The sequence below is a fragment of the Lipophrys pholis genome (genome assembly GCF_963383615.2).
Source record: "Lipophrys pholis genome assembly, chromosome: 20".
NCBI lineage: Eukaryota > Metazoa > Chordata > Actinopteri > Blenniiformes > Blenniidae > Lipophrys > Lipophrys pholis.
The window spans coordinates 19634565-19656375 of NC_137648.1; the positions used below are offsets into that span (position 1 = coordinate 19634565).

At 45.2% G+C, this 21811-nt stretch overlaps 1 protein-coding gene across 2 annotated transcripts; it reads left to right on the forward strand.

Moving 5' to 3' along the window:
• Positions 1–129: 129 nt before the first annotated feature.
• map3k8 (mitogen-activated protein kinase kinase kinase 8) lies at positions 130–10054 on the forward strand. 2 transcript variants are annotated; one of them, XM_080489719.1, is made up of 8 exons: positions 130–201; positions 687–1067; positions 1138–1308; positions 2137–2398; positions 4193–4299; positions 5134–5286; positions 7431–7677; positions 7763–10054. In XM_080489719.1, exons 2-8 carry the CDS (start codon positions 714–716, stop codon positions 7885–7887), a joined length of 1419 nt encoding a protein of 472 aa, XP_080345845.1. In that variant the 5' UTR covers positions 130–201; positions 687–713; the 3' UTR covers positions 7888–10054. The 2 variants fall into 2 exon arrangements, with proteins under 2 accessions (XP_080345845.1, XP_080345844.1); XM_080489718.1 differs by lacking the exon at positions 130–201 and having other exon boundaries at positions 638–1067.
• The last annotated feature ends 11757 nt before the right edge of the window (positions 10055–21811 follow it).

A 21811-nucleotide genomic window follows, 5' to 3' on the forward strand; every position in this document is an offset into this window, starting at 1 on the left:
TATCTATTTGAACATGCCTGAAAACGTTGTTTCTAGTTTGACTAAAGAGAAAGAAAAGGGAAAACGAAAGCGGCAGAGTGATATAAAAGCCTCCTCCTCCTCGCCTCCCTCCACTTCCTCCTGTTTACCTCTCAGTGCGCTCAGTCTGGCTCTGGAGACGCACCATGAAGTCACGCGACTGACCTCCGCGCCCGCTTTACTGTAAGTTCTGCCTTTGTGTATCTGATTCTGCTTACGAACGACACGTTTTCCGTAAAATCAGAGCATTTTCTCTCCCTGTTTATATATTTCTGGAAGGACCTTATTGTGAAATAAGTTTTTACATTGTTTGGCACGGAAGATTCACTGCTTCATTTAACAGCCCTGTAATTACTTCGTGAGCTGTTTCCCCCTCCCTCGACAAATAGATGATCAGCAGGTTTTCTCGCTGAGAAAAGCAGCCCTAAGCTCTCCTGTGAGGTGCTGTTGGAGGGAGGGAGGGAGGGAGGGAGGGAGGAGGAGGGGGGGGGGCTTCCCGGCTTCACTGCAAAAACTCCCTTTCTTCTTCTTGGAAAACAGTTCTCTTCAAGCTCCACCTCTCAGCTGTTGTGCAGCCAGCTGTATGAAACCCTGAGAGCTCCAGTGAAGTGTCACAGTGTTCACGTCCTCGTCTCTCACCTCAAACCTCATGTTCCGTTCTGTTCCAGCTCCGGCGGCACAAACCCGGCATCAAGATGGATTACAAATATGACCAGGGGCTCGAACTGCTGCTGGCTCACATGAACGTGGAGGACATCATCAACGCCGCTGAGACTCTGTACCGGCTGGAGGAAGAAGAGGAGGAGGAGGAGGAGGAGGAGGGGGGCCTGTCGTTTGAAGAAGAAGAAGAAGAAGAGGAGAGTCTCTCCCAGGAGGAGATAGACGAGAACGAGGAGGCGGGGAACGCAGTGGAGGAGAAGGACTACACAGCCGGGGGGGTTCGGTACGGGACGGTGACGGAGCTCCTGTCCTTCGTCAACCTGCTGTCCAGCATGCAGACGGAGACCCGGCAGCACCTGCCCGAGGAGACGGGTGTCTTCCTGAACAAGGTGAGTGTCCGTCCTCACCCCGCCGTCCATGCACGCCGCTGTCCATCTCACCCAGCCTCTTCCCTTGCAGAAGTACATGGCCGTGAAGAAAGGCCGCTACCAGGTCAACTCGGACGTTCTCCTGTTCCCCTGGAAGCTGACCTACAGGAACCCCGGCTCTGGCCTCGTGCCCAAAGGCTCTTTTGGGAAAGTCCACCTGGCCCAGGACACCGCCACCAGGAAGAGAATGGCCTGCAAACTGGTGAGTAGAATCCCCCCTCCCCACCACCCGCCCCAGTCTGCCTCGGGTATTTTGAATGTCAACGTGACATTATTTCCTTGACGTCAAAGAGGAACAGCGCTCTTTGAAAGAAGAACCGCTCTGTGGCGAAGTTGCAAAATACACGGAGGTTAAGCAAACACTGAAAATCCATCTGAAGTTTTACCGGCTGAGCAATGCGGCGTTTGCACAACACGCTCACCTCTGCATGGACAATATTGACAAAAAATGTGGAGGGAGTGGTTTCCTACCTGCCGCGGCCTTATCATCAGAATGTTGACGGAGCGAGCGGAACACACTGACGATTTGCGGGAAGCGTTTGTCATCGGTTCCACAAACAGTTTGTCATCCTGGCAAATACAGGCTTGTTCCCGTTTTTTATTGTTGAAAAACAAAAAGCGCAACGCCAACATACTGAAGACACTTAAAAACACGTTTCTTTGCTCTTCAGCTTGGGTTTCTAGGGGAAAACTACTAAACAGGGAGTTTTATATTCACTCCGGCTTCTTTGTTTACGTTAATATAACCAGTCGAATACAAGTTTTCCCAGCAGAGGAGGAGTCTGGTTCTGCAGGTTTCTTCCTGTTAAAAGGGAGTTTTTCTTTTCTCACTCATGGGGAGTCGTTGGGTTTTCTCTGCAAAAGTGTCTTGAAATGTTGTATTTGGCGAAATTTCAGTAATAATATAATAATAATCAATGAATTTAATTGAATTTTCTTCAAAACAAGCAGAAAAATCGCTATTGTAAATTTAAATATGACATTTTTTATATTTTTTTATTTTGAAAATCCCTCCTCTCATCAATCCCAGATCCCGCTGGAGAACTTCAAGGCGGCCGACGTGGAGTTCCAGGCCCGCTTCCGCCACGAGAACATCGCCGAGCTGTACGGCGCGCTGCTCTGCGACCGGAGCGTGCATCTGTTCATGGAGGCCGGCGAGGGCGGCTCGGTGCTGGAGAAGCTGGACAGCTGCGGCCCCATGAGGGAGTTCGAGATCATCTGGGTGACCAAGCAGGTGCTGCGCGCCCTGGAGTACCTGCACTCGCACAACGTCATCCACCACGACGTCAAGCGTAAGAGAGCTCAACCACACCTGGGTCACGCCAAACAGTGTTGCCACAGTTAAAGGACTACTCCTTTAAAAACAAAAGTAGCTTATTTACTTTACTGATTGCTTGTTTACAAAAGTTACCAAGTTAGATTACACGTTATTGTTTTAGTTACTGTCGGAAGGTGTCGGACCCCACCCCTGGTCTCAATGTGAAAGTGACAACCGGTTTTTCCAGAAGCTGTTCTGGTTACTGCCTGACCTCCTGATGATACATATTTAACCTTTGACCTTCATTCATTGTTGAATTTATATCTGACTCATAGTTGTAGTCTGTTGTTGCATTATTTATCTATTTATTTATTTGAACCACCTGCTCTCAGCTACCTTTTAATTACCCCCTAGAGACAATTGATTGATTGATTGATTGATTTTCACTCTGGAAAAATACAAAAATAGTGTAAATCTCTGCAGTTGTGTTGCTGCAATGTTAAGGTTTAGTGATGATGTTTGTTGGTTCTGATTCCTTGTGTCACCTGAACACACCGTGATAGCGAGTTGGCCTGTGATTGGCTGAGCTACAGTAGTAACGCTACAGTAGTAATTGTACAATAGTAACGCTACAGTAGTAATGCTACAATAGTAATACTACAGTAGTAACGCTACAATAGTAACGCTACAGTAGTAATGCTGCAATAGTAACGCTACAGTAGTAATGCTACAATAGTAACGCTACAGTAGTAATGCTACAATAGTTATACAACAGTAGTAACGCTACAGTAGTAACACTACAGTAGTAATGCTACAGTAGTAATGCTACAGTAGTAACGCTACAGTAGTAATGCTACAATAGTAATGCTACAATAGTAACGCTACAGTAGTAATGCTACAATAGTAACGCTACAGTAGTAACGCTACAGTAGTAACGCTACAGTAGTAACGCTACAGTAGTAACACTACAATAGTAATGCTACAGTAGTAATGCTACAATAGTAATGCTACAATAGTAACGCTACAGTAGTAACGCTACAGTAGTAACGCTACAGTAGTAACGCTACAGTAGTAATGCTACAATAGTAACGCTGCAGTAGTAATGCTACAATAGTAACGCTACAATAGTAACGCTACAATAGTAACGCTACAATAGTAACACACAGTGATTTGGATAAGTAACTGTAATCTGATTACTGGTTTGGAAATAGTAACGCGTTAGATTACTCGTGACTGAAAAAAGTCATATGGTCATATGAGAGCATCAGTGACGTGAAAAGCCACGCCCCAAAGGGGTGCAGCTCTTGTGAATAACTATGGTGCAGGAAGTGAATCAGTCCCAAACAAAAGCAGAGTTCACCGTGTGCCGTCGCCGAATCTCGTCGCTAACGAGCGCGACTACTCAACAGCAACCCGGTTAAAGGAGGCGTGTCTCCGCTGAGGTTGGATTGGTGGCTGTTTGGAGTTGGTTAAACCGCGGCGGCGGCGCCGGGATCAAAGCCTCGGGGCCTCCAGACTTTCTGCAGCCTGGGAATTCCAGCCCGACCCTCGGGGCCATTATCAGGGAGTCCGGAGAGACAAGTGACACACGACAACGACCGCCCTGACCCCGGCGTTTACCGCCGCGGCTCCCGCTACTTCCTGCCTGCATTCATGAGGCTTTTAAACAAGTGGATGACCCATTTCTCAGAAAATCTGCCCTCAAATTATCTCCCAAACTGCTTCTTTAAAAACAAAAAAACAGTGATTAACTCGACAGGCTGCACGGATCATCTGTTCTGGCGAAAACGCTTCAGTTTTTGTTTTGTTTTTTTCCATCATCCCACAGCCAGCAATATCGTTCTGATGTCGGACAAGGCGGTGCTGGTGGACTTTGGCCTGACGGTTCAGATGACGGAGGACGTTTACATTCCCCGAGACCTGCGAGGAACCGAGGTAAGACTCATTCACGCGTCCGTCGAGAAGCGAACGCCTCTAAATCAAGCTTCTTTTGTATTTCTCTCCAGAAGGAAAAAAAAAAACCTCAAAAAAACCAACCACTGTTTGACTTGTGACTCAAGTCGGACTTCCTCAGGGATTTTAAACAAATTAGTCTCCGTACTTGTCAGCACTCGTCTCGTCTTCTCCCAGAATCGTTTGCGAAAGACACGTGTGAGTTGCCGGCTGACCTCGCAGCCGCTAATAATAGTTTGTGTTCTGGCTTTTAATCAGCGCTTAGAAAACTCGATGGATTAATACGGCCCAATTTTTTCACACAGGTTTTTTTTTTCTTTCTTCTTCTTCTTTTTTTCCACCCTTCCTCATCTTTCTCATGCACTGCCTTTGTTTGCGCGTTGCTCTTTATCCGTGCACGGCGCAGACCTCTTGTGGAAAGTCCCGGGGTCAGGCACCCTGAGGTAAATAATAAAGGCTGGTGAGCTCTCTGGACGAGTCGGGCTCACATGAACGGTGGAGAGAGAGAGGGGAGACTGGAATTTCCAGAGAGGGAGAGATTAGCTCAGTGTTTACTCCTCACACTGCAAAGGCCAACACGACACAACACGACACGACACAACACAACACGGGACAACACGCTGCCCTTACCTCGACACAGCGTGGGTCTCATAGCTTTGCAAGCAGAAAGCCCCTTTTACTGCAAGAGGCCATTTCCTGTTTTCGTCCACTCAAAGAGGAACCGCTGCGTGTTTTTTTTTTTTTTTTCTTCTAGTACCTCTCTCTGCGGCTCTAACTAACCCCCCCCCCCCACCCCCCCCCCCCTCTGTCTTTCAGATGTACATGAGTCCAGAGCTGGTTTTGTGTCGGGGACACAACACAAAGTCAGACATCTACAGCCTGGGCGCCACCATCATCCACATGCAGACAGGAAGTCCCCCCTGGGTCAGGAGATACCCGCGCACCGCCTACCCGTCCTATCTCTACATCGTGAGTGCCGCACGTCCCCCGACAATTATTGTCTCCAGAGGTTCGGGGCCGCGTTTCCGTGAAAACGCTTCAAGTGAAAACGCATCGCTTCGAGCTATTACTTTTGTGTTCACACAGCAATGTTTTGAAAAACGATGTCCATTTACACGGAACCGGCAGAAGCGCTAATAACGATGTCGTTTTCATGTTGGGCCACTAGTGGGTGCTGTTGTTTGTTTATGTAATGAAACTGCACACACACACACATACAGCTATAAACATTAACAACGTGAGAACACGGACATTCTGGTGGACAAACAATGAAGTTGGGTTGTTATTACGGTGACTGTCAGAATAAAAGTTCCAAGTCCCAGGAGAATATGGACTGGCAGTCATAATACCACGGGGGAAACGTTGTTCTTATCTACTGAGCATGTGCCGAGCATCTATTTACAACAGTTGTGGTGCACGTGTTTTCCCCCGTTTCCATAGAGACGGAGTCCGAGCATTATCAAAAAGTTGCGTTTGCAGTGGCTCCTGCTCATGTCTAACATCTGGCCTTATTAAACCGACAAGCATCAGCAGCAGCTTCTGCAGCTTGGCCCGGTGAAGGTAGCCCGCCATGTTGTTGTGGTTAAGTGGCGTCGTGGGGTTAAGAGTTGGGGCGATGACATCATCGTTTTCAGCAAATATGCATCTTGTCCGTCCACATTAAAGCCGAAGCATCGCTTTCAAATTTCTCCACTCTGGAACCCGTTTTCAGGCTCCTAAGTTTCTGTGGACGATCGGACAAAAACAATCCAGCTGCATGAATCGACGTCGTCGTGTCGACAGGCAGAGCTTTCATCTACTTTTTAAGACTCCTTTTCTTGGCAGTGTTTTCTGCCTGGCTGCACAAACACATTTCTCTCGGGTGTTTATAGGATCCAGGGCCAAAATACACTGAGTGTCTTTCAGTACCATGAAAACTCGACGTATACTTCAGATGCACTGTTTGCATTACAGCCAGACAGGACCTTTCTCCAGAGATAACGTCTCGTGTTTTCATCAGATAGTGTTTTTACAAATACGCAGAGTTTTCCGTGACCTCGGTCTCGTCCTCCCTCGGTCAAGATCAACCCGAGATAACGGCGGCTGATGTGTGAACTGTGACCTACTTCAGCGTAAACATGTTCCACGACATGACTTTTGGCTGTTGAGAAGTGGAGTTTCTGTTTTTGAAGCCATGATTCGGACGGTTACTCACTTCCACATGAAACCACAGGTCACGTCTCCGGGCGCCGCCGGGTTCAGCCTGACAGCCGCTCTCGCTTCCCTTTTTTTACCAAAACTGGCTTAGTTTCATTCACAGCTGATCGCAGTCTCGCTATTCAGGGTCACAGATCCAGTTGAGTTCGGAAAACTGTTTCAGTTGTTTGGAACGATTGTTGGGGCGGCTGCGGTTCAGATTGGTTTGGCTGTGGATTGGTTTGGTGGGGGGGTTATCTCGATTTGGGGTTTGTGACTCAGATTGGGGGGTTTGGCTCGGTTCGGGGCCGCAGCAGCTCGGTTTGGAGGGGTTGTGAATCGGTTTGGAGGCTGTTGACTTGGTTTGGGGGGATTGACTTAGTTTGTGGGGTTCGACTTGGTTTGGGGGGTTTGACTTAGTTTGGGGGGGGTTGACTTAGTTTGTGGGGTTCGACTTGGTTTGGGGGGTTTGACTTAGTTTGGGGGGGTTGACTTAGTTTGGGGGGTTTGACTTAGTTTGGGGGGTTTGACTTAGTTTGGGGGGTTTGGCTTGGTTTAGGGCAGCTTCAGCTCGGTTTAGGGATTATTTGACTGTTTGGAAGGAAGTTACTTGGTTTGGCGCGGTTACCTTCTGGTTTGGGTGTCTGCTGCTTAATTTGGAGCAGCTTTGGTTTGGTTCGGTTTGGTTTGGGGGGGCTGTGGCCCAGTTGGTAGAGTGGTCGACTCTGTCAGAAGGTTGCAGGTTCAATTCCCCGTCCACCCCTGTCCGCATGTCAAAGTGTCCTTGAGCCTGAGCTTGAGCAGCCGCCTCCCTTGTGGGTGAATGCGACTAACAATGCGAAGCCTTTTGGGGGCTGCTCCTTTTATGAATAAACCCCTCTGTTGTTTTTCTTTTTGTCTTCTCACGCTGCCGTTCTGTCTCCTCCGCCTCCCGACAGATCCACAAGCAGGCTCCGCCCCTGGAGGACGTGGCGGAGGACTGCAGCCTGGCCATGCGCTCCTTCCTGGAGCGAGCCCTGGAGAGGAACCCGGCGCTGCGGAGCTCGGCGTCCGAGCTGCTGAAGGACGAGGCCGTCAACCCGTCCAGGGAGGACCAGCCGCGCTGCTGGAGCCTGGACTCCGCCATGGAGGAGGCCAACCACACGCTGCTGCGGCAGCAGAGTCACCAGCACGACGCCACGCAGGGTGAGACGCCGCGGAGGCCGCAAATTCAAATTGAAAAAAAAAGAAAAGACCTTATCGTGACCTTACCTTCTTCTCCGCCCTGCAGAATCGTCTCTGTACTCCGAGGACTCCGGCCACGTGAAGAGGAAGGGCTCCCTGTACATCGACCTCGGCGCCTTGTCGCCTTACTGCAAACTGGTGGCGGGACCTCCGGCCTCAGAGTACGGCTAACGCCGCGCCGCGAGGTCAACGGCGCAGAACTGTCGGAGCAGGTACTTCATCCAGCTGAGGCTTGGGAGCATCTGCAGGACTTTGGACATCTTCATACTCGGTGGATCGTTTCCACACCGTGAGGCGTCGGCGAAGTGTGGCGAAGGCCGAATGCCTCAGCGTCTCTCACACACACACACACACACACACACACACACACACACACACACACACACACACACACACACACACACACACACACACACACACACACACACACACACACACACACACCTGTATTTGAATTGTCAACCGGAAGTGTCTGTTCATCAGCAAACCAAACGAATTCTACAAGAGTGAGTCACCGGCCTGCAAACACCGGGGAGTCAAACAGGCTCCGATCCGGGAAAACCACCAGCAGAGGCTAAACCTTTCAAAGAAAACAGATTTTCTTTTTTGTTTTTTGTACATTTTACCGTATTTTGCACCAGAAGGTTTGATTAAAATTGACTTTATGTTGAGATTATAAGTCATTTTTTGTAGTAACAACAAAGAAGAACTTTAAAGTTTAAATTTGAATGTCATTATGTCGTTACTATTTTCTGTTATTACGGCTCGAGATGAAATGGAAGTGAATGTGGCCCCTGAACTAAAATATGGTCGACACCCCTGAGGTAGTTTTTCAAAAAAAAAATAATGATGATAAAAGGTTATTATGCTTCACTTTTGTTGGCTAAAATGTTCTCCTGTGCCAGCAGATGGCAGACCTGTTATTATTGTCCTTATATACAGTGTACACACATATAACTATAACAATCACAGTTGCAGACTATAATCATACGTGCAGTCGGTTTCATATTTATCAAAAGTTTCACAGTGGGTTTCATGCTCCGGCTAATCAGTAGTTGTAGATCTCGTCTTGTTTTAATTATAACTTCAATTATTATACTTCTTTACTGAGCTATTTAAGTGATCTGGTGAAAAGTTTTTTTTATTTTCATTCTGGAGTATACAGTATATACGCCTGTCCTGAACACTGCAGGACAGTGGGGGGGGGGGGGGGGGGGGGGGGGGGATGCTCTCTAACTCAGGCCCCGTTTACACGCCGATGTTTTAAAGTGAAAATGGGAACATTTTGTCATGTTTTGTGTTCCCGTTTCCGTGACGACCGTGCTCAGAGACACTGAAAACGCAACTTTTTGAAAATGGCTCCCAAGGAGAAACTTTTGGAAATGGCTCTGATTTCGTCCCCCTTGAAGTGGGGGAAAATGCAACTTTTTGAAAATGCTCTGACTCCGTCTCCTTGGAAACGGGGGGAAAAAAAAACGCTACTTTTTGAAAACGTTCTGACTCCATCTCCTTGGAAACGGGGGGAACACGCAACATTTTGAAAACGTTCTGACTCTGTCCCCTTGGAAACGGGGGAAAGCGCAAGTTCTTGCAACGTTTTTGAAAACACTCCAACTCTGTTTCCACGGAAACGGGGAAACCCACAAATTTTTCGAAAACGCAACTTTTTAAAAACGCCAGTGGAGAGTCACCCCTAAGAATAATCCAACTGTCCATACGAACGTCCCCGTACTCCCACTGTTAAAGTTTACCGTGTATTGTTCTCCGCGTGCATGTGTGCGTGGATTCATTACAAAAACACCAAACGGCGCCAACTAGTGGCCGTACATGAAAATCACATCGTTTTCAGCATTTCAAATGTAGATCAGTTTCAAAACGTTGCCGTCTAAACAGGAATTTTTTTCCGAAGTGAAAGACGGCTGTGTTTTCAGTTGAAACGCTGGCGTGTAAACGGGACCGGAGCTTGTTGTTTTTCCAATCTTCTCTGCAGGATGTTGATACTTTATTCAAGTTATTGCAATATTAAATGCATGCTGGGTTTTTTTTGTTTGTTTTTTGTTTTTTCGATGAAGCTATTGTAAAAACTCTGAATGTATGCACGCATGTGAGCTCGGCGCGAACATGCTCGGTATGTCGTCCTCTGTGGACTTCCTCCTGTTGATTCCTGTGGAATAATAGAAAATAATAATAATAATAATGTTAGTAAGCGAGTTTCCGTGGGACGCGTGTGATGTCTGACTTGTGGTTTTGGGTACATCCGGTGAGATGAGGTCTGCTGTGCTTTTTTACTCAGATTACATTGAACTGCAACGTGTCATTATGTTAAATAAAAAGCTGTAAAGTGAAAAACCTGCCGTCGTCTATGTGTGTGTGTGTGTGTGTGTGTGTGTTTCGTCTGCAGTCCTCGACGGGTTAACGTTCGACTCTGCAGCGAGGAGGGATTCCTGTCGAGCAGGAGGAAAATCTTTAAAAAAAAAAAACTCCAGCGTGTTTTCGATTGTTTCACATCCAGTCGGCTTCTGCTTTCTCTTTCCAGTCACACTTCTTCTTGTTGAAAGCACGTGAAGGTCGAACAAAGTCAACCAGCTGCGTCGTCACATTATTCGCGGCGAGATTTGATGATGGATACCACGCGGCGACCCGACTGACCTACGGAGGAACCGACGCATGCAAATGGAAAGACGGGGGGGGGGGGGTTCTGCTCGTTCAGGAAACTGGCGGAGAGGAACTGATGTGGGGGGGCGGGGGGGACTGTTCGGCACGCCAGAAATCAAACCCAGTCAACATGAAAGTGAACGTGGTGCAGTGCAGCGAAGGGGTCAGGTCTTCTGGTGCACGGTGAAAAAAACACTTGGTAGCAGAGGACAGGAAGTTACAGTTTTATCGTCTGGAATCAACCAGGCTGAAAAATTAGATTACGTTTAAAAACGCAAGGTTGCAAACTTTCTGTATGTAATAGAAATTATATATATATATATATATATATATATATATATATATATATATATATATATATATATATATATAAAGTTTTCACCATTTTCTTGGTGTTTTGGCCGATCAGAGTCTCTTGCGGTCCAGTTTTGGTCCCTGGATGGAAGATTTTGACTGCAAAATGTCTATTTACCAATTATTGTGCTTCAATTTTGACAGTCTGGTAATAAGATCTTCACGTGACCCCTCTTCCATAGTATTTATCAGTTGAAAGTAAAGACGAAAGTGTCGTTTCTTGAGAACCTGCTGACAGTCAGTTTCCCCGAAAGCCCTCGGCTTTATCGAACAGATGACATACAAAAGGGAGCGTTCCGGTGTGTTTTCATCCTCCGTCATGGGCAGTATCCGCGAGGTGTTTTTTTTTTTGCATCAGGGAAACCCTGACGAGGGGCCGTGCGAGGTGTTTCTGTTGATCTGCCGCCCACGCTTCCTCTTCAGAGAGCAGAGAGTGGGCGGTGAGCAGGGTGAGGGTGACGGAGGCCCTCCGACAGCTTTTCACTCACCGGTTCTAGTTTCCAGCGGCGAACAAACGCTGACATCTATTGGTAAAAGTAGAAAACGAGCCCTCGTGTAGAGCCACTGCGTACATCAGAGGCCACATACTGCCCTAGTTCGTCTTTAGTAGTAAAATAGTGCCATAATGACCTTTAGAATTAAACTTCAGAGTATTTTTTGTTCTGGTGCAGAGTATTCGTGATGGAAATTGCCGATATTTTCACTAAAACCAAACAATTACGACAGAAAATGACTTCAGTCTCGACAATTTTAATGACGCAAAATACTGTGAAATGTCCCGTAAAAATAATTAGCAGCTGTTGCATCACATTTCTGATTATGGATGTGATGTGATGATTTAACACAGGACTACTAGAACTATCTCTGCATTTCTATTCATGGTGACCTGAAGCTGAAAGCTGCAGAAAAACATCTTCAACTTGCTCCTGATGATTCCAATGCAGCTGCTGCCCCCTGCTGGTAGATTATGGTACTACGACCAGGAATCCAAAATACAAGTAGAAACGCAGCAGAAATATTTTGTGCATGATTCATTTGTCAGGTACGAAACACACACACACACACACACACACACACACACACACACACACACACACACACACTGAGTCATGAGTACCATCTGAAATACATAAGTACAGTTTTCATAGCGTTTTCTCAGAGTCCAAAAAGTTTAATGAGTTTATCTGCAACAGCAAGAAGTTTATTGATGAAAAAAGTTTTCGTCGAACTGCGATGGCCGGGAATCGAACCCGGGTCAACTGCTTGGAAGGCAGCTATGCTCACCACTATACCACCATCGCTGTACATGAAGACCTCCCAACCGCCACATCACGAATTTACAGAGGCGGAGAGAAGAAGAGGAGGAGGAGGAAGAGATGGAAGGAGGGAGGAGCAGCCCAGAAAAAGGAGGAGTGAGAGAGAAACACCTCGAAAGGTCTCTGTATTATCATCCGTGGTGTGAAATTATGGAACAAATTATCTATGGAGATTAAACAATCAGCAAAATGAATTGATAAAAAAAAAAAAAAGATATTTAAAAAGATTATTCTGGTGAGATACATGATTTTTGGACAATGATGGTTTGGGAGCTCAGGGTGTTGATGGATGTTCTGTAACGGTTGTTTAAAATTAGAACTGTGGATATTTGGGTCTATGGCTTTAATGACACTGATGTTAAATTAAGAAAAAATATATAGTTTGACTCATAAATGAAGGAATGACAAAGCCCCTGTTTACAAGATAATGTTTCTTGTTGTCATTAAAAATTAAATTAAAAAAAGCTTTGTGTTTACACTGCAGCAGTGGACAACAGTGTAGTTAGTATGCCGGGCCACAGGAGGGCACCGTCGCAATGAATGCACATGTTGTAATGAAACCACTCAAACGTGTGAGGAGAAAAATAAACGTGAACAAAATGGAGAGAAGATGACATTTGTACGGACTGATGAGGAATCGGATGGTATCAGCGGTGAGTCTCAACTATTAAACAATATGGACGATAAATCCACCATATGGACCGCGAGTCAAACCACGACGGTCCGCCATGTTTGTTTTTGTTTACTGGTGGATGAGCAGGGAGTGAAGAAAGTTTAATTCGTATTATTACTGGAAACGGGGCCAGTGATGCAAAAATGGGATTAGACTCTTCAACCAAGCCTGCTCCCAGTAGACCACGGACACACCACAACCGGACAATATCACTCCAAACTGTGCAATAATCTATAAAAACGTATTTACTATTTACTATGTGCAATACATCCACCCCCATATGCTGTACATGTCCACACTTACAGGCACCCTGTGCATATTTGAATTATATTGTATTTTTATCTGCTTTCCTAGTTCCTGCTATGTGTGCTTCTTTCTCTTTACTATCCTGTTGTACCACTGCACATTTCTCCACATGTGAGATAAATAAAGGATAAAGGATTAAATACGTTTTCACTCCTCCTTTTGAAAATGATGTCGTTTTCCTGCGGGGCCACTAGGAGGTGCTGTTGTTTGTCTTTGTAATGAAACCACACACATTTGCACAGGGAACAACACACCATAAGCATTAATGATGGGAGTTCGCAGACATTCTAGTGGGCAGACGACCAAGTTGTTATTAAAAGTGACGCCTTTACTCAACAATGTTGTCATGTAAACAGACACCTAAAACGAAGGTTTTGCAATTTCGCTTGAAAACGTCACGTGAACAGGCCCTGGTGAGCCTGAGTGTTTCCAGAAAGTGGCGTGTCCGTGGAATCATTTTGAAAAAAAAATTCTCTGTTTTCAAAAAGTTGTGTTTTCAGTGACCGAGCGCCGTTGTCACGGAAACGGAACCTCAAAAAGCAGCTGTGCTCACGACTATAGACGGCAGCTGAGTTTGTTTGCAGGCCTGCGGATGCTTTTCCCTCTCAAGTAATCCTGTACGTTCCGACAAAAAGATGATTGCATAAAAGAATGTGGTGTCGGTGCTTCCCTATGTTGTATTGTTTTCCACGATGCCTCTGAAAGTCCCTGACGAAATCTAGTCTGGGAGGAGAAGTCGTTGGTTTGAGTTGCGACTCTCCTGAAGCTTCTTTTGTCCCGCACACATTCAATCACACAGTCTTTCCTCGTGCAGTACATAAAAACAGCCAGCAGATGTCACTGTCGTAACTGTATTGTCATCCTCGTTACAGGATTAAACTTTTTTTTTTTCCAAATCAAACAAATATTAATTCTTGAAAATGATGTGTAACGGAAACAGCCTTTTCTGCCACTTTCCACCAAATTAAATCCACCAAAACATTTTTAACCTATAAACTGAAGATAACACAGCTCATTAGGTTGTGGGTAGTTTGATCGTTTTTATTTTATTACAGTTTCAGCTGCTTTTCTCGCTGTTTCACTCTTTTTTTAGGCAACCTAAGAAGACTGAGCTCATTAAGCTCTGCTAAGCACTTTTTTCCTGCTTTTTATCAGTTCAAGCTGTTTTAGAAACTCATTTTACCCGCAGTACTAGTTTAACCAATTTAAAAAATGTTATGTTAATGTTAATGTTACTAATTACTTTAGTCATTCTGACAGTTTTTCCTTTACACCTATTTAAAAATATATATATTTTTTTTAAAGTTATTATCTACGCCTGCATGTGCAGATGAACTATTCACTACCACCGTTTTCCAAAAATTGCGTTTTCAGCGGCTCAGACCGCCGTTGCCTAAATGTCATTTGAACCAAAACGCTGCTTTTTGACGTAAACCCTCTGAGCTGTGGGTTCAATCCTTTTTAATGATCCACTGTAAAGAAATAGCACATGTGGACACGCCCTCATGCACCTGCCTCCTCAGTCCAAACGGCGTAATTACATAAGGTGGGCTTTAAACCTTAATCGGTAACACACACTGAGGGAGGCGGCGGCTTGCACACAAAAACTACAAAAAAAACAAACTCTTGGAAGGTCGAGGAAGCAGGTTGCATCATGTGGTCATGATGTGAGAGACGTCGGCGTTTGTGATCCGTAAACAGGAAGAGGTTCAGATCCGTCCTCTGCTCTGGATCGCAGGCGCCGTTTCTCCCTTCGCTCTGCTCCGCTGATTAATCCCGGCGCGTTCGCAGCTGGAATCCGAACGACGACCAATGTGCTATTTTCATCTTGGCCCCGTTTCAGTTCTTTCTTCACCCAAAGTCTTTTTTCTTCCTTCGGTTCTGATCTGTTTTGGTTTTTCTTTCTCTCCGGCTCTGATCAGACACACGAACCCAAACTGCATATATAGGAGGCCCGGTAGCGAGAGGAAACACCAGACAGCGCCAACATGTTTCAGTGAAACAAATAATGCGTCTTCAGCATTCGGGAAGAATTCTGATTTGATACTCACTGGATTTTTTGAAAAACCTTTTTATCACCAAATGTGGCGTCATGTCACCCGAAAGCAGTGAATCACAACCACGTAGAGAAGAGCTGACATGAGTAGTCGGATTACTATCTCTGATTGAATCAACCTCATATATTGTTGATTTCCTGGGCAAAGTGCAGAAGAACTATTTACTGCAGCCACGGTGTGTGTATGTGCAATGCCAATGTTCCCGCCATCTCCATGGAGACGGCGTCGCCGCGTTAACAAACTGTTCCGTTTTCCGCCGTCTCCGCTGAGACGGAGCCGAAACGTTTTCTGAAAGTTGCGTTTTCGACAGTTTTTCCGCAGAGACTGAGTCACCGTGTTTTAAATTTTTTTTTTACATTTTCCACGGTCTCCACGGAGACGGAGCTCAAGTTTTTTGCTTTCAAAAAGTTGGGTTTTCGCCAATTTCCATGGAGACGGAGCCTGAGAATTTTCCGAAAGTTTCATTTTCGCCCGTTTCCATGGAGACGGAGTTGCTGCGTTTTTTCCAAAAAGTTCCGTTTTCTGCCGCTTCACGAAGACAGACTGAACCCGAGCATTTTCAGAAAGTTGCATTTTCACTCGCTTCCATGGAGTCCGCTGCGTTTTCGAAGGGTTCCATTTTACAGATGAAGCGCCAGCGTTTGGTTTTCAGAATGTTGGGTTTTCGGAGAGGGAGCCTGAGCATTTTGCAAAAGTTGCATTTTCGCCCGTTTCCATGGAGACAGAGTCACCTCGTTATCAAAAAGTACAATTTTCTGCCGATTCCATGGCGACGGAGCCGGAGTGTCTTCAGAAATCTGTGTAAATGGAAACGATGCATTTTCATACAGTTTATTTTTTCACCCGTTTCCCGCGGAGACTGAGCGTTTTCTAAAAAAACCCACCTTCCACCATCCCTAAAGTAGCAATTTTCGGTAGCTCCGTTGCACCGTTGTCGTGTAAACTGACGCCCCCAGAAAAAAGGGTTTTCTCAGTCAGCCCATCCACTGCACACCACACTCTGTACCACCGCACATCAAAGTTGGAGAACTACAGACTTTTTTTAATCTCAATTGGTTTTCAGCTCCTTCATAATCTCCCCAGTTTTGCTCAGTTTCTCATTTCCTCTGTTTTTCCTCCCATGATTTCTTCTTCAGACACGAACAAAACCCAAACCCTGAAACACGTCAAGCCACCGTCTCCCCCTGAAGTGCGACCGGACAGACAGCCTCATCAGATAATGACGGTGTCACATGTTGACGGGAGCGTCACACAGCCGTTTGTCTGAAAGTATTTCAGGAATGGAGCGGTTTGGAAACAAGTGCAGCTTCAAAACGGGATTTTGTTTTGCTCTGCGGTCTAAGATCGTCCCGGTTGTGGCTGGAAATTACAGCGTGTGGAGAAAGTGGAGGGCAGTTGTGAAGCCCCGGGGCATTTCTGAGGGGAGAAAGGGTGCGACATCGCTGTGACACAGCAGTCGGCCATTGTTATTGTTCATTTCGGGGAACCAACCGAGGGAGACGGCAAGTAAATAGTAGACAAACCTGTGTGGACCTGTCTCCTGAGGCCGGTTACACAACGTTTTCCAGTGAAAACGCGAAGCGGCGCCCGCAGTTACCGAAAATGCAACTTTTTGAAACCGTCACGAGTCCGTCTCCATGGAAACGGGGGAGAAACGCAACTTTCCGAAGCGCCGCTACGACACGCGTGCGCCACGGCCGTGGTAACTCGTTGTTCTGCACACGCTCAGTAGATACGAAATACACAAACAATGTTTTCCTCCGAGATATTTAGATAAACTTTAATTCAATAAATGAATAAATAAAAATCAATATATAAATAAATAAAACAGAATAACTTTAAATAAATAAATAAACGCATTTATTCAAATAAATAAACGCATTTATTCAAATAAATAACAGCTTTAAATAAATAATTAAATAAATAAATAAATAATTACTGTTGTTTATTTATATAAATTTAAATAAAATAATAACTAACTTTGCTTCTCTAAATTTTCTTCTCTAATATAGTGTTTATATTTTTTATCTGGGCGACCGTTTTTTGCAGTGTACAAAAACAACAATGCCCACTAGTGGCCTGGCATGTGCACGCTATCCTATTTTTTTTAGGATGTGGGGGGGGGGGGTCGTTTCTGCCATTTTCATGTAAATGCAAAACTTTTCTGAAACGGAAAGGCAAAAAAAATATTTTCACTGAAAACGTGAGTTTTAAGAGTCACCAACTGACTGAAGAGTAAAACACCAAAATCCACACATGGGGAGTTGCGATGGCTCCACTGGTGTGTGAATGTGTGAGTGAATGGGTGAATGTGATTAAGAGTATAAAAGCGCTTTGGGGCGACTGCTCAAGCAGTGAAATCCATTTGTCACTTACCATATATACTGTATAGATATCTCCAGGAGCATAGGTAAAATGGACCTGTGCGTTGGTGTGTGTGTGTGTGTGTGTGTGTGTGTGTGTGTGTGTGTGTGTGTGTGTGTCTCGGCTGCGAGGTATTTCCAGAGAAGGTGGTAGATTCAGATCTCCTCATGTGGACACTTAAAACCTGACATTTAATCTCAAGCTGCAAACCGCGCGCCGCCTCCAATCCCGATGTTTTCCACCGAGAGCCCCTGCCATGTCCGTCCTCCCTATTTATACAGCCGTGGTTTAAATATAGACACAGCGAGCAGCAAAACTGCCAATTGTGGCTTTACTAGTGTCTTTTTATAGACGTTGTTCAAACGGCTGCGGTGGAAAGTGTGATTGGCCGCGTCGGATAGAAACAGCAGATGTGCTGCTGGATTTTCATTTTATCTGCTTGAAGGACGCGACATAAAAAAAAACAAAGTTCCCGTTTGAACGTGGCTGTTGATGAATTGTTACTACATTTGGCGTCAATAAAAAATGTTGTTTTATTTTCAAAATGTGACCATGGGGCCACTGGACCCGACTTGTAAACGCTGCATTATCCACATCATTAAATTGTTTTGTTACCGAGCGGCTGCACATGGAGCTTCACTTATATAACTTGTTTTTAACCAAGTTTCAAATCTCCTGGGACACGTTACTGCGAAACCACGACACGAGGGAGAAACGCAGTATTTGGGGTCGGATTATTACCGTCGTCACATCGATGGACAACGACTTTAGCTGAGTGTGAAAACAACATTGGAGCTGCTGTCTCTCATGGACGAATATAGAATCACTCAAACCCACAAAACCAGACTTTTTTACACATGAACCTCTTTTTTTTTTCTCTCTCACTGTCTGAAGTTAAATCTGATTAAAAACTCACGTTTTAGGTCAGTTAGGATTCATAAAATTATTTCTATTTGCTTAATGCCACAATAGAGAGAGAGAGAATTTCTTAGAGAATTGTGCATTACTTTTCTTGGAATGAAAAATTTGCATACACATACATGTCGTCTTCTTCTTCTTCTACTTCTTCTTCTTCTTCTTCTTCTTCTTCTTCTTGGTTTAACAGCAGTTTGCATCCATAAAGTTGCACTACCGCCATCTGCTGGTTCTATCTACATTGTTTCCCACCTCTCTCATCGTCCCTGATGACTGTTTCCCTTCTTCTTCTTCTTCTTCTTCTTCTTCTTCTTCTTCTTCTTCTACACGCCTGGGGGATCTATTTTAAAGTCACACCTCAAACACCCTCCCTCCTTGTTGGACATCCTGAGGAAATCAATAGAAATCAACCAGGAAGAGACTCTGGTTCATCCTTGGTTTCAGTTTCCAGACGCTTCAAGGTGCAACGTTCATCTGTTCCAGCAACGATACGCAACTATGAAGACCAGAGGGGCAACTAAGTTTCCTAAAGGGCCACATGAATAATTAGGACTGCTACTGAGGGGCCGAGACATGAAGGAATCTCTCTTGATTAAAAAAGGAAGTTTGTTTTATAAGCTACTGTTACCCTGCGGCACTTTTTCCTCATTCTTTGATTCACATTCTTCGAGTTCAGTAAATATGTGAATAAATTTTTTTTTTTTTTCATTAACCATCATATTTACGCAGTGGATGTAAACGTCTCGTTTCGACGCAACTTTTTGAAAAGGGCTCTGAAGTCAAGTCGTAAGTTTTATTTGTCATGAACATAATAATTCAGTGTAACATGCAGTGGAAGGTTTAGCGCCTGATCCAGACCGCAGCAACAATAAGAACGAGAGCTACACTCGGTAGAGCGCAGAACCTTCGCCAACGCCAACATTTGTTTGCAGAACCGATTTGGCATCTCGCGAGTGTTAGCCGTTAGCGCACATCCATGCTAACTCGGTACTGTGTGAAACGTGACTTGTCGCCATGGAAACGGCTCAGCGAGGCTTGCAAGGCGTTCTGGGAGACGCGTCAGTGATTTTATTACTAGAACATTTCCAAGCAAATTTTGTGTCGATGAGATGAAAGGAGATGAATGAGACATGTTTTCTAACTTTTTGGTGGATTTATTCGGAAACGGTTTGGTTAACCGCTCAAAATCTGTTAGAATACATACATACAGATCAATAAGTAAATCAACAGATAAATACACATAGACGAACATACAACCTTCTCAGCCAACTTCATTGGTCGCCCAACTTTTATTGGCGAAGGTAAACAACAGCGCCGACTTGTGGTCTTGCATGTAAACTACATTGTTTTCTGCGTTTTTGAGCATTTCCCAATTTTCGTTAACAAACACTAAAACAGAGAGAGAGAGAGAGAGAGAGAGAGAGAGAGAGAGAGAGAGAGAGAGAGAGAAAGACAGAGGTCAAATGAATGCCAGTGTATTAAGTACTGCAAAACAAAGTATATACGCAGGTTGAAAGTATCCAGTTTGTCTCTTGAGTCTACTGTTCCACGTTCAGCCGGCGGACAGTCTGAGGGGAGGAGTTCTGTGTCTGGGTCTCTGTATTGCCTTCAGGCCTTCAGGCGGCAGTAACGCCGCCCTGATGGCGGCATAGAGAACAGTCCGTGGCTGTTCCTCCTGACCTTTAACCTGCACGGCTTGTCGTAAATCATTGTCAACTTCATATATGAAAAAACAGATTATTGTTCAGGGCCTTCAGGCTCCACGGACAAGTGTCTGCTTTCATGAACGAGGTTTGTCTTTGTTGACTCCGTGTCCATCAGATTCTGAGACTTTTCACCTCGATCAGGTGGTTTTGTCCACCGTGTAGTTATATGTCCTTGTTCTTCCAGTAGGGGGCTCCCATCACACTCTCTGTCACTGTGTATCTGTGTGTGTTGTATCGTGTGTTGTCCGTAGTCTGCTCCATGGTCACACACAGGTTTTTGGTGGACCTGGATCAGGTTTCTGAACGACTGCTGCTGCGCTGCGTGTCCCTCCCGGGTGTGTGTGTATTGTGTGTGTGTATTGTGTGTTGTGTATTGTGTGTGTGTATTGTGTGTGTTGTGTAACAGTTTTGGCCTCAGAGGACAGACTTTGAACCCAGCCATGAATCAAGCCCATGTGTACGTACATATGTGCAGCTCGCATTGCTGTTTTGAAGTGCTGCGCGCACGCGTACAAAGGTATTTATTAAGAATATGAAGCGCGCGCACACACACACACACACACACACACACACACACACACACACACACACACACACACTAACAGATGTTGGCCTCCACGAGTCCAATCTGTGTTTAGAACAACCTGAATGTTTGGCGGGTTCCTGCAGCTGTGATGATCTAGTTTACCTTTAATTCTCTGAATCCTGTAGTTTTAAGGTTCCTCCTGCATCTGTCCACCAAAGTAGCACTATTTTAGAAAAGTTTCCATGGAGACAAAGTCAGAAAGTTGCATTTCCCTTATTTCCGTGGAGATGGAGAGGGAGATGGGGTTTTTTCAAAAAGTCGCGTTTTACTCCTTTTCCATGGAGACAGTCGGAGCCTTTTCCAAAAGTTGTATTTCCCCCCCATTTCCATGGAGGCAAAGTCAGAAAGTTTCCGAATAGTTGTGTTTCTCCCAGTTTCCATAGGGACAGAGTCAGAGGATTTTCAAAAAGTTGCGTTTCCCCCATTTCCACGGAGATGGAGAGGAAGTCTTGGTTTTTTCAAAAGTGTGTGTTTTCAAAAAGTTGCGTTTTCTTCTGTTTCCATGGAGACTGAGTCGAAGCATTTTCAAAAAGCTGTGTTGTTCTCCCGTTTCCACGGACACAGAGTCAGAAAGTTTTCAAAAAGCTGTGTGTCCTTCCATTTCCACAGAAACAGAGATGGTCCATTTTCAAAAAGTTGCATTTTCAAAAAGCTGCATTCACCCCCATTTTCACAGCGATTGAGAGGGAATTGAGATATTTTTAAAAAGTCGCATTTTTCGCTGTTTCCTTGGAGACAATCGGCGCCTTTTCCAAAAGTTGTATTTTCCCCCCATTTCCATGGAGACGGAGTCAGAAAGTTTCCGAAAAGTTGTGTTTCCCCCAGTTTCCACAGAGACAGAGTCAGAGCATTTTTAAAAAAGTTGCATTTCCCCCATTTCCACGGAGATGGAGAGGGAGTCTGGGTGTTTTCAAAAATATGTGTTTTCAAAAAGTTGCATTTTACTCCGTTTCTCTGGAGGCTGAGTCGAAGCATTCTCAAAAAGTTGCACTTTCCCCCTCGTTTCCATGGAGGCGGAGCATTTTCAGAAAGTTCCTTCTCGAGAGTCGTTTTCAAAAGGTTGCCTTTCCAGTGGCTGCGAGCGCCACCGTCATGGAAACAAACACCCAAAATGCTACAAAAGTTTTCCGTTTTCTTTTTGAAAACGCTGTCGTGTGAACGGG

Bases quoted from the DNA above. Each gene is read 5' to 3' on its own strand.
- map3k8 (XM_080489719.1), top strand. From the start codon at position 714: ATGGATTACAAATATGACCAGGGGCTCGAACTGCTGCTGGCTCACATG. The intron at 4,300-5,133 runs GTAAGACTCATT...TCTGTCTTTCAG, and splicing joins GAGACCTGCGAGGAACCGAG to ATGTACATGAGTCCAGAGCT. The intron at 7,678-7,762 runs GTGAGACGCCGC...TCCGCCCTGCAG, and splicing joins CCAGCACGACGCCACGCAGG to AATCGTCTCTGTACTCCGAG.